This window comes from Schistocerca nitens, chromosome 1 (assembly GCF_023898315.1).
Source record: "Schistocerca nitens isolate TAMUIC-IGC-003100 chromosome 1, iqSchNite1.1, whole genome shotgun sequence".
Classification (NCBI taxonomy): domain Eukaryota; kingdom Metazoa; phylum Arthropoda; class Insecta; order Orthoptera; family Acrididae; genus Schistocerca; species Schistocerca nitens.
In genome coordinates, this window is record NC_064614.1 from 428240617 (window position 1) to 428253785 (window position 13169).

The window sequence follows — 13169 nt, forward strand, 5'->3', positions numbered from 1 at the left end:
TTCTGCATAGTGCTCCAGGAATTTGCGGCTCACTTCAACAGATTGCCGTTTATTTCTTCAGTGAGAATTTTGGAGACCCACCTCGCACACACCTTGTGATAATGCAAACTTTTGGTCATTACTCCGACTTCAGGGATCCATTCACACAGCTTGTGGACTGTTACACACTGATTTTCAAGTATTTTTCTCTCCACTTTGGAACTGTTTCAGTTGACACTGAAGGCTGACAAGAACGCTGTTCATCATGGACACTTGCATGTCTATTCTTGAACACACTAACTGATTTTCCCACATTTTTATGTCCATACTGTGGCCCATAGACTCTGCATAACTGACAATGAATGTCAATGGGGGTAGTGTCCTTGGCACTTGAAAATCAAGTCATTGCACTCAACTCTCACTTGGTGGGAGAAGCAAAGGGGAGCTCCATCATGAACTGCTGCCCAGTCAGGACTGAGCATCGCAGCAGGCTCATGTTGCTGGGATCTGAAGGGAGTGGGCAGAACGGTGGAGGGGTGGGGGGTGCAATTGGTAGCTACATGTCAGTGTTGCCTTGTGTCACATAAAAACATTCCTCACAGCTTCAGTTCCCTTAGAGACCTTACTATACGGACACATCTTGTATGAGTTGTGCTGAAGGGTTCAAATCACTTCTAATGAGAATGGTGCAAACAGCAGTCGCATTCATGTGCAGAAAGGCAGAAGTTTTGAAACCAGTGAACAGAAATGAAATGTATGGAAATTATGAAAGGCAACATGTACAAAATGGTGAGTGGAAAAGATACAATTATGTCAAGTTTGTAATATTATTGTGCACAAATACCAATGTTTGGTAAATTGGTAGATCCTAAAAAAGTGTGCCTGTTAAATTCATTCCATAAACTAGGCAAAAAGCAATCCTAAGATTTTTATTTAGGAGGCATCATAAGTATCAATCTAGTTCAACAGAGAAGAAAGAAGAATGGGTAAGTTCAGCCCAAGGCTTTCTCAGTTTCAAATTCAAATCTCATTGGTGATAAACAATGGGTTTCTAAAAAGGCATTTCGATCACTTCACAGCAAACAGTATTGTGATTATAGATTATATTTTTTCATAGTATTAGTTTTTAAACATCTGTTTTTCGGCAAGAAAGACATAGATTGTAATGGTCTCAGGTGGCTATTTGCTTTTATTAATAACTTTCATATTATTGGTCAGATGTAAAGGGAGTAATAATAATAATAATAATAATAATACTTTTCCAGTAAAATTTACAAAAATCTCACTTTAAGAAATGATGAAGAGACAGACTGTAAAATTTCAATTCATTGCTTCAGCATACATCATTATTGTAGATAAAGGTGATGATATTTATCAGGAACACCAACTATATATGATTTAAAAAACTTTCACTCACTTTTACACGAATAACACAGCACAGTGGGTAACTAGGTGGTGGCAGGAAAAACATCCAGCCACTCCTTAAAATACCAATTCTTAGGACTAAAGGTAGACATAAGGATTTCTTTGAAATATTACATTAGAGACCTTGTGCAGTAACTCAATGCTGCTGTCTTCACTACAAGAATGGTCACCACTGTCCCTGACCATGAAAAATGAAGAATAGTTCACTTAGCTTACTTTCACTTTATTGTCTCTTATGGTGTTATATTTTAGGGCAACTCTGTGCAGTTACTACTAATATTTTTAGCCCAGAAACAGTCAGACTGATCTATGGTGTATGTTCACGAACTTCATGTAGGCTGTTGTTCAGCTGTCTCATATACATATATTCGATCATGAGAACTGTTACCGACAATGACGACTTACTCAAAATAAATAGCAACAATCATTCCACAAATATCAGACAGAAAAACAATATTCACTGTGGTAACAAAAAATGAGGGACAGATGAGTGAACATTCTAAAGCAGATTGTCAAAAAGCTGAAAGAAATGTTTGTCTGTACCTCGTTTTTTTAAATTATTAAGATCTTTATGAAATATTTTATTTTTACTTTGTAATTTTATTATTTTGCCAAATATTATTTTATGACTATCTGTTTTTTAGAATGTTTGCCTTTAATGCTTTAAGACTGCATGTTGCTAATTCACATTCTTTTATTTCTGACACTACGGATCATAGTATCATAATTTTAAATTCCTTCCATTTTCATTATTTTTATAAGACTGGCATGTAACATAAGACATAGCAATGCCTTTTAAAAATTGTCACATGTAAAAATTTGCAATCTACATAGGAACTTCATAGACAATATTTCATAAATATGGACAACTACTGTGCCCTCTCTATTTTCTTCTTCCTAGTATCGATCTGTAAGAATTAATTATTATGTATTGAGTAATCTATAACAATGAAATCTTATCTGTGCAGAATGTACTACACATGTCAGTTAATGATTTTACAACAACTTCAGTTGAAAGAAGCCTGCTGCCACATATTTGGAACGGCGTCTAACTTCACCATGGCAACCAGTGGTTCCAAATGGTTCACTAACAGGCCTTGAGAGAGCAACCCATGTACTGTCTAAACAATGTTCATTTATCCTACATGTTTAAATATTTTTAACGCTTCGTAATTGACAATAGCTGTTGAACAAGCTAAGTTTTTTGTGTGTTTATTTTCATTTCTTGTCAATGTTCTTTTAACTAAGAAATTTAACATTGTTATTCGACCTATAACCCATTGGTTAGCAATGACATCATTCTGTCAGAAGTGGGCAGAGCCTCCAGAATATATAGTAAGACGTGCACTGATTTCTCCAGTAATGATTTACCACCAGAAACAGGTTCATAGTCATTGGTAATTAATAATTTTATAGCTTTCTAGCTTTATGTATTTTCTTTAATGTATGTAGCCCTCTGATCAAAGTTTTGTATATGACTTTTAGGTCTGGAGATGACCACAGCTGCAGTGTCTAAACTGGTCACTGGAATAAATAATTTGTGATCAAGACTGCTTTTGATAGTAAATATTTGTAATAACATTGATCATTGTATACTCCCACAATATATGCAAAAGTAATTCTTAAGACCAGCTCAAATTACATGGAACCTTGAAATACCCAAGCTAAAATTACTGGAGCTCTACTGCATATGCAAAGGAGCCAACTTTCAGCAATCAGCAGTTTAAACACCCTCAAGAGTAATGCTCAAGCTGGTTCAAACATCAATTTTACATTTTTTAAAGCCTACAGTTTTCTCATGCAATGTGATCATATATCATACATGGGACACTTCTAACTGATGAAAAGATGGTAAGAATAAGTAATCAGAGATAATAGCACCTGTGCATCATGAAACAGAATGCAAGACTGGGGTGCAGACAAGAGCGGGGGGAGGGGGGTTGGCAGGAAAGAAAACACAGCGACTTCCGAGATAACAGAGCATATAAAAATTCACAGCTCTATGAATCTAGTGGACGTCAGGAGGCTACTGTGATAACAGTGAACTAGTGTGGGATGTAAAGCTGATGAATGAAGCGGAAGCGGTGAAAAAGATGATGGGTGTGGAGGTATGTGAAAGAGAAATATTAGTGGCGACTGAAGACAAGGGAACTGCATGGAGGGACAGCTTCAAATCCAAGCAAATCAAATAAGCTGCTATTTGGTGGTAGTGGTGGGGGATCCAACTGGGCCAAGATGTGGAGCAGCTACTCTAAGTTGGCCATGTTGTGTTGGTTGCAGGCTCCACCGGCATGGTCATCTTTGCCTTTGGCCACTGTTTTGTAATGGTCATCAAACAGGGCTAGCAGCTGGTTATCATGCTCACATAAAGGACTATGCAGAAGTTGTAGATGAGCTGGTATATGATATTACTGCTTCACAGTTCGCTCCACTTTTGCTGAGGTAGCATATGCTAGTGACAGATCTGGGTTAGGAAGTATCTGGTTGAGGCATGGGACAATTCTTGTACCTGGCTGTCGTATACAGATAGGCCGGAATTACAGCTGACATAAGGATGGATCAGGATGTCTCATAGGCCAAGTGTGCAGTACAATATCACTCTGGAAAGATGGGAGATATTTTTGGGAGAGTAATTTTCATTTCAGTTCAAAATGAGAGGTAGTGAAAGTTGCGGTGAATGATGTGGTCCAGGTGTTCAAGTATGTAATAATAATGAGTAATAAATGGGATGATCCTTTGCACACAGATAGTGGGAAAAATAAGAGTGTGGGAGAAGTGAAAGTTTTGGCACGAGTCAACATTCTGGGCAGGATATTGCTCAGCTTTTCAGGTACGCCATCTAATGGTAGTGAGACTGGCTTTTAGTGTAGAAAGGATGGAAGCTGTCAATTGGAGATATTGTTGATCACTAAGATTTTGATAAATTGGAGGTTTTTAAGAAGCCATCAGAGAAGTTGAGATTAAGATCCACAAAATCTGCTCTGAAGGTACAACAGGAGAAAATATGCTAATGCTGTTGGGGACAAGGAAATTATATTTTGACCCTGGCAATAGACCATGAAGATATTATCAATGCACCTGGACAAAATGAGAGGTTTTGGACCTAGAGACTGTAATAACGATTCCTCTACACTGCCCATAAGACCACAAACATGGTGGCATATGAGCGCACAATGTGAATACCCATGCCCATGCTATAGGTTTGCTTCTATATCTTTTCTGAAATGAGACAGTGTAGTATTTCCTATGAGTAAGGAATTAAACTGTGGGTCTGGAGATGCTGGAAGAGGTAGTATTGGATGACAGGAAGGCTATTGGACTGCGAGATATTAACTGAGCCAAAATGTCCCAGAGTTCTTATTCATGTGCCTATCTACAATCAGACACTTCCATTTTCTTTATGGTAAATAACCTTTCCTCATTCCCTTGCTTGTATGTCACCTAGGATTTTCCATACTGATTAAAAAAGTTTCTTAATTTCAAACTCAGTTATTTAATTTTCCATAACTAACTGATTATGAATGGAAACATAGTATGTTTGGTGAACCATCCGAGAAAATTGGAAAACAACATAATTGTCTTACTTGTATCCAAGTCAAATTCTGCTAGTTTCAGCACTTTGAAGACACTGTACTAAATGCATACACCCTTTTCCCAGAATTTTAACTGAGGTATACACATTACCAGAAGTATAGAGAGAAGAGTTCCACAATGCTTGCTGTTCCTGTAGATTTGAGCTGTTTCTATCCTGCATCTCAAACAAATGTAACAACATTATTTCATCTTCGAGACTTTCTGAGACAGACGACTTAGATCTCCTGAAACACAGAAAATATTGATATTAACTTCAAACTGCTTGTTATAATTACACGATTTGCAAAACTCTTGAAAGTTCTGTGGAGTAAAACATGATAAAATCCTCTGTGGCAGGGTTGGGGGTATTGTGTATGGCACAACATAAATGGACTTTTAAATGATATGTGTACAAAGGTTTGCAGGCAATTCTTCACTATCATTCTGGCAAATGTCAATATAACTTCCCCTATTCTTCATAAACATGGCACACAAAACAAGTAAAACACAAACAGAAAATGTATGTTTTGCTCGCCAACTGTGTACTCATCTTTCCTCATTTTACATTAATTATTACAAGAAATGCATCTCTGACATGTTAGCTAAAATGCAACATAATATCAAGTAAAAGTATGGTTGGTTTGAGAACTGCAGTGTTGTAGGTACTTCAACTTATAAAAGCATAAAATTATGAGGTAGATTTGCTAGCCAGTACAGACCTTCAGGAAACTTAAAAGTTTAGTGCATTACATAGACCCATATAAAAGTATATGAAACTATTATAACTTTCCAAGGTACTATCTTTTGTACTGTTATATTTTGTATTGGCAATACTAAAACTCTCTACTCCTGAAGATAAGAACTAAACTATAATTCTGCCACATAATTTTGTACTGTACTAAAGTACAGTTCGTATGCAAAAGTTGGTGGTTGTCAAAATGCTATTTATATGCAACTTCATACAAACTGAGGACTAAAGAGCCTCAAAAGTTCACATTTCTGTTCTGCTCTTGATCATTAACATTTTCACATCCTGAACAAAAAATTCACACCCTCCAATGAATTATTCACTTGTTGGATTGTGTTATAAATTCAGTCATGTATCACAATTTTTTTTTTAACCAGATAATTAATTTGGGTCAGTTATGACTACCTTCAACCTGATTGAATCCACTCCATTACATAATTCATGTCACTGCATACACAGATGGTATGTTACAGTTACACTGAGCAGCTATTCAAGCTTTGTCACAAAATCTATAAATTCATGTGAGTACCATGGACACTAATGTTTATGCTTTCGGACCTCACGTCTTTAAAGTATCAACAAGCCTCATGAATAATGTTTAGATTTTGAGATGGAGCTTGCATAGCTGATTAATGTGACTATTATCTACATAAGCAATGGCATGGATTATGTAATGCACTGGATACACTCAGGCCTGAAGGTGGTCATAGCTGACCTGGTTAATAAAATTTTTGTGATCCAAGACTACATTTATAAAAAACAAGTATTTCCTGGATCTCTGTGAAATCTTATGGCAAATATGTCGCAACTTGTGAACATCATGCTGTTTCCAGCATTATTTCAATTAAAATAATAATACAGCCTAGGTCTCATAATCGCCAGCTGTTTGGTTTCTGTCAACTTTTATATGTAAACTGTCACCATTCAAACACAGCTAACAAACACAAATGGTATATATTCCACGCACTGTGAATGCACAATGTTTAACCTGCACTGTGTCATTTTGCCACAATTTATCAATATTATTTTCTGAATGGTCTTTTGAAGATGGAATCACAAGTGCAAAAGATATGGGGAAACACTCAAGTTTTGCTATTTCTTCTGCATTCTTCTTTAAAGTATAATACACAATCTATGACTATTTCACTTCCAGATAGATGTACGAAGTGTATTTCAGAAGTAAGGCTCGATGACCAATATTTAACTGATGATAGGCCTGAATGAAGTTCCATTCATGAAGAGCTGACTATTGATTCTTTAGGAAAGGAAACTACTGCAATGTTCGTTTGATTCAGCAGTCACTCGGTGAGAGCAGATTGCGATGGCCAAGACAATAGCAGATTCTGCCAGTTGTGAAGTGCATTGTGCAATTAGTTTTTTACTGGAAAAAGGATCTTCCGCTGCTGAAATTCATCATGAGTCTAGTGAATAAAAAGAAACATTAGACAAAAGTTTTTACAATGACATTTTGTACGCACAATATTAACATTGTTGTAAATTGTCCTTTCCAGATGACAATGGTGCTGATGGGCTTGAAACTAGTGAAGGTTGGCTTTAGCTCTGCATGTCACTGTATTCCAGTTCATGAGAGTTAATTGTGGTCCGCCCAAAACGTCCTACATTGTCTCCAAGTAGCCTGGATTCAGCGATTGGGTACGATTTTTTGCTTCACTGTGCAGCGACTTTTGTACACCAACAATTTTTCCTTTATAGTTTCACAGAGAAACACGTACAAGAAAAACTATTGCTTTTTAACAACCTTGGAAATCATATTTTCCAAATAAGCACTTTTATTACAGAATACTGTTAGATGTCTGCTCGGTACAACCCACTCCCTTAACATCTTATCTCCGACAGAAGCAACTAATTAAAAACAACTGAACATAGTCTAATCTTCAACTTCCATTTGCCACTTCACACATATTACATTTCTTTTTTTGTTTCCATTACTCTCTACAATTTACCATAAGCTGTTACAAGATAATAAAGTTTATCGTCAAAACAAAAGGAAAAAATATGATTCTTTCTTCTTTTGAGATGTTTGGGCAATTACAGGAGTGATGCCTAGTGTATGGACCCGAAATACTGAGTAACAAACAAGTTTGAAAATAGTGTCGAGAATTTCAAAATGGCCACACGAATGTTCACAAACAGTGAAGATGCAAGATCAGTATTCAGACCACAACATCATTGATCAAGTGAACCAAAAACTTCATAGTGATTTGCGGTTAGTGGTCAAGCTAATTAATTCCAAAATGTTGCTCGAACATCAATTTACAGGACTGTCACTGAACAGCTTGGAAAACACAAACTGTGTGCGAAATGGGTTCCAAAAATGCTCAACAATCAGCACAAAAGAGCAAAGAACATGAAGTGGGAGAGTTTTTGGAGCACTATCGACAAGATGGGAGTGATTTGCTTCCCCACATTGTTATGTGTGGCAAGACATGCATATCTTACACCAATGTAAAATCGAAACAACAATCTATCCAGAAGCATCAATCTAGTTCACCCAAACAAGAAAGTTTAAGCAGTCTCCACTCGTGAGTTGAAAACTTATGGCTACTGTATTTTGGGAAGGAAAGGTCATCCTTTTGATTGATTTCACGGACCGTGGGTTAACAATGGCAGCTAACATATACTGTGAAATGCTAACCAAATCGAGATGGGCAAACCAAAATTGACACCATGGTAAACTGATGTCTGGGCTGTTGTCTGGAATAACTCTCTTTCATGACAATGCACACCATAGCACCGCTGCTGGAAGAGAGAAGAATATTTAGGATTTGCATGGTGACCTTTTTGAGTACTCTCCATACAGTTACAACCTTGAACCAAATGATTATTTCCTCTTGTTCCATTTAAAAAAAGTAGCTGTGTGGACAATGATCTCAAAATGGGGATGAACTTCAGACATGTGTTAACTGGTTCCATTCCTGGCAGCAGAGTTCTATGCAGAGTGGTTAAAGAAGCTGTGCACTGCAGAGTGGTTAAAGAAGCTGGTGCAGCATTACAAAAAATGTGTAGATGTGAATGGTAATTACGTGGAAAAGTAAATAGACATGTAGTAAAGTATTACAGTCACTAAAAACTTTTCTCAAGAGCTCATTTCTTTTCTATGACTAAATGGACCTTAATTTTGGAATACACCTCTTATATGAGAAAGGGGTGGAGCACATATCATGCTTACTGTTTAATGCTTGTAGCTTAGTGATCTTAACTTATATATTTGGACAATATGTGAAAAATGTTGGTGTCAGATAAAGATTACAGATGGGAGAAAACACTCAAGTTAGTATTATTATCTTATCAACTTAAATTTTGTTCCACACTAACCAAAACCACTAAAATGAGATAGCAGTATTGTTACAAGTCATGAAATGACTCAGTGAAAATATTTTTGTGAAATAATATTCTAGATTTTATATTTTGGATTATACAAAGAGTCAACTGAAAATTAAATCAATGTTCCTGTCTCCCATGTGTAATAATATTTTCTCCAAGAACCGAGGGCATAAAGTAAAAACACACATACCCAAAAGGTACTGACAATGGAAGCACTCTTAAACGTGCACAATGTCATGAGGGAAAGAACAGAATGTTAGTAAGAGCAACTAAATGAAATCTTTCACATGAAAGGAAGAGAGCAGAAATGAAGGTAAAAGAAGTAATAAGATACAAACAAAAACCCTTTGTCATGAAATATTTGAAAGTGATTGCTGATATTCTTTAAATCATTATCTTGATTTTCTTCTGCTTTCAAGAGAGTAACAGGACCAACTGAATTTTGTTTATTTCCAGAGAAGAAACTGGCAGTATTACCAAAATTTTCTTGAACTCTGGACTCCCTAGTCCTGAATCAGTAATAGTCAGAATAACTTAAGTGGCTGATGTTTTCAGTTTGTCTTATGTTAACATTAGTGATCCAACATCGCTGTGTATAGCACTGTAGTAGTAATTATGTATACAATGTTGCGTGGTTGTGACAACATTATCTGAGGAGGTAAGAACATAAAATGCGAGCTGTGAACTGCAGAATTTCAGTGCTCTTACAAGCCACTGGTAGAATTGTAATCTGTCATGACTGTCTTGTTGTCTTGTGGTATGACAGGTAGTACACACTTTAAAGAGATGTGAGTAAAATAGCTTCTCATACATAATTCACCACATAAGAGCAGGGTTGATACTTTCAGTTAATCATTTACTTGTTGTAGCCCCTGTCCCTCCATACCTGGTGTGCAAAATGCACGAGAAATAACATGGTCCTCTATACTTGTTGAGTTTAATCTTGTGTCTGCAAATGATAAACATAATGTACTGAACATTATTTCTGATTGAATGGAGAACTGTAAATGTTATTTGGCATAAATCACACTGATCAGTTCATAAAAGAAACTCCTGAATCATAGCAAAGTATCACAACTTATTTGTCTTGTGCAATAATTGACTCAATTTCAATTTTTTTCACTGTCCAAAGTGATTGGAATTGATAATCTTATTCAGATACCAGTGAAACTTCAACACAGTACATACGAAATGAATAATATAGGAAACAGAAATCAGCACCAGAGTTAGTCTACTAAGCACAGGCAGAAATATAACCAATAAGTAATGGCCCATGGATTTCAACAGGTAGAATGCCCATACGACTGATTACTGAACTTTTATACACAAGTAAAAGTTAACACATTTTTTGTAATGCCACATTTACACATTTTGAACAGAATAACGAGTGTTTGGATGCTAGCTGTGAATGTTTTACAGCAACAATAATTTAACAGTCATGTTAATGAGCGGTATTTTACAAGGATCATTTCAAAAGTTCTGCACACTGTAAGATACAAAATAATTTATTTTAGAAAATATATTTGTAATTTATTCTACAAAATACCTTTACGAGCCTTCGATATAGTCTCCATTCTCACTTATGACAGCTTCCCAATGTTTTGGCGACTTCTGTATTCCAGTTAGAGCACCTTCGCTGTTGAGCTGTCTGATTACTTGTCTCACCTCACTCGAAGCTCCATCAATTGTATCGAAACATTTTCCATGGAGTTGTTTCTTCAATTTGAACTCTTATCAGGACTGTACAGTGGGTGGGGAAGCACTCATCATTCAAATTTATCAAGCATTTCTCTCACTGGTAGGGCAATATGCAGTCTTGCATTATCATGCAAAATGAGGATACTAGCTGCAAGCATGTCAGGTCTTCTTTGCCAAATTTTCAGGCACAAAACATTTTGCAGAAACAGCTTGTAGTAAGTGCCTGTTACAGATGTGCCCTGAGGCACTCTATTTGTAGCCATTACTTCGTTCATGTCATAAAGATCACCATCAGTTTTGTCCTTGATTGTTGGTGGCAGAACTTGTTCAGGCGGAAGAGTCAACTTTTTTGTTGTGATGACCGAGACTTTATTTCTGGTTCAAAATATCATATCCAGGGTTCATCAAGTGCAACAATTCCTTGCAGAAACTGTCTTCCTCCTGTTTGATAATGTTGAAGCAATTCTTCTGCTACTCTTTTGCAATCTGCTTTCTGCTCTTCACTCAGATCACATGGAACCTATCTGGGAGCAACTTTTCTCATCTTTAACTTTTCTGTTATGATTATGTAAACTGAAGTAACGGACATTCTGGCCTCATATGCAATTTCCTCACACGTTTTTTGTTGTTCCCCTCTCAAAATGTAATTAATAATAACCTGGGAGATGTAACCTGTTGCAGTTGATGGCCTTCTACTTCTTAGGTTGTCCTCAGACCTTCATGGAAGCTAGGAGAGCACTGTGATACTGTGCTATGATCCATTACATTATTCCCACCCACCTCCCCCAAAGCATTGTAAATTCCTGTTGTGTTCTTTCCAAATAGGGATTTTATTTTGATGCAGGAATGTCAGTCACTACATGTAGTCGAACCTGACTCAGTTTCAGCTTTCATTTTAAAACTGAATTACTCACGACACAGCCACTTGAACCAGCAAAAATATATATGGCCATCAAGTATAAAGTCTCTTTCAAAACTGACATGAATTTCAGTTTGATCATGCCACTGTAATGGTCATGCATGCACAGTGTGCGGGACTTTTGAGGACCCTTGTATTAAATTTTAACACAGTTTGTGCTAAAAATGTATGCATCTCACACGATAAAATTAACATCATATCATAAAAATGCAATATGGAGAGTAAAGTACCCAGTGATCACATTTTCCACAGCAAACATGATGGGTGGGAATTTTCATAATTTTTCTAAATGAGATTTGGCTGGAGCCAGGGGCTTGGAATTTCTCACAATGGCTGGTATTTTCCTCAAGGCTGTTGGAGGGAAACTTCTGAAAGTCATGGCAGGAAACAGTACACAAAATGCTATTATTTGGAGTGAGAAATGGTCAATGGAAATGTCTGAATTTTATTACTGAGGATGGATGGATGAATTGTGTTAAAGGGACCAAACTGCAAGGTCATCAGTCACTTCAACCTGTGTGTTTCAAGCCAGTAATAGTTCCCAGAGGGGAAGGACACAAGAGACAAATCCCAATGAACCCGACTGTATCAGAGAAACACGAAAACCAGGAAATACAGGCAAGTGGAAATGAGAGAGAGGTAAAAGGATGAGGGTGGGTGTAGGATGAGGGTGGGTGTATTGCTACAGAGCTTTGTAGAGTTGCACATGTGTAGAGTAGTCTGCACACCAGCTGGAATTACAGAGGCAGCACAGGGTACTGAAGTGTGACCAGCATGTTTGTTTAAGTTGGCAAAGATGGTAATGCCACGAGAACTGAATATCTAAGACCAGACCCAAAAAGCAATAGGACCCCACCATATTGAGCAATTGATTGTTGAAGCAGAGTTCTGGTTGTGGTTGGACAGTACGATTGCAAAAGAAGTGTATGACACTGTGGTGTAACAGATTATTCCCCCTCGTGAGACAACAGGGAGTGTAACACTGTGCACGTCTCAACTGCAGCTAGACTATTGCTAACCACAAGGAAAAGGGGTCCACTACGTACAGAGCCCTGCAGGACCCCATTCTGTTCTGCAATCATATGAAAGATGTTCATGTAAAATGTTTAGGAATCACCACTATATGCGCTCTGGTTTTGATTTGTGCATAGACAGTGTGAGAAGCATGAGTGCATGACACTGGCCCAGAGTAATGCGGTCTAAGATCTCTACCTGTTCTGGTGGTGGCATTAATACTTTGGCATCAGGGGTTGAAGGTGATTTTGAAAGCACAGAGGATGAATTGTGTTAAAGGGACCAAACTGCAAGGTCATCAGTCACTTCAACCTGTGTGTTTCAAGCCAGTAATAGTTCCCAGAGGGGAAGGACACAAGAGACAAATCCCAATGAACCCGACTGTATCAGAGAAACACGAAAACCAGGAAATACAGGCAAGTGGAAATGAGGAAGTATTGAATAGGATTGGGGAGAAGAGAAGTTTGT

At 37.2% G+C, this 13169-nt stretch overlaps 1 protein-coding gene across 2 annotated transcripts in view; it reads right to left on the reverse strand.

Annotated features, from left to right (window-relative positions):
- The window catches only part of LOC126250778 (E3 ubiquitin-protein ligase TRIM37-like), a 313056-nt gene that overhangs the window by 100406 nt on the left and 199481 nt on the right, over nt 1-13169 (reverse strand). For both annotated transcript variants that reach the window (XM_049951588.1, XM_049951587.1), the window contains exon 12: nt 5089-5222. In XM_049951588.1, coding sequence (XP_049807545.1) covers nt 5089-5222 — 134 coding nt within the window. The remainder of the gene's footprint in view (nt 1-5088; nt 5223-13169) is intronic.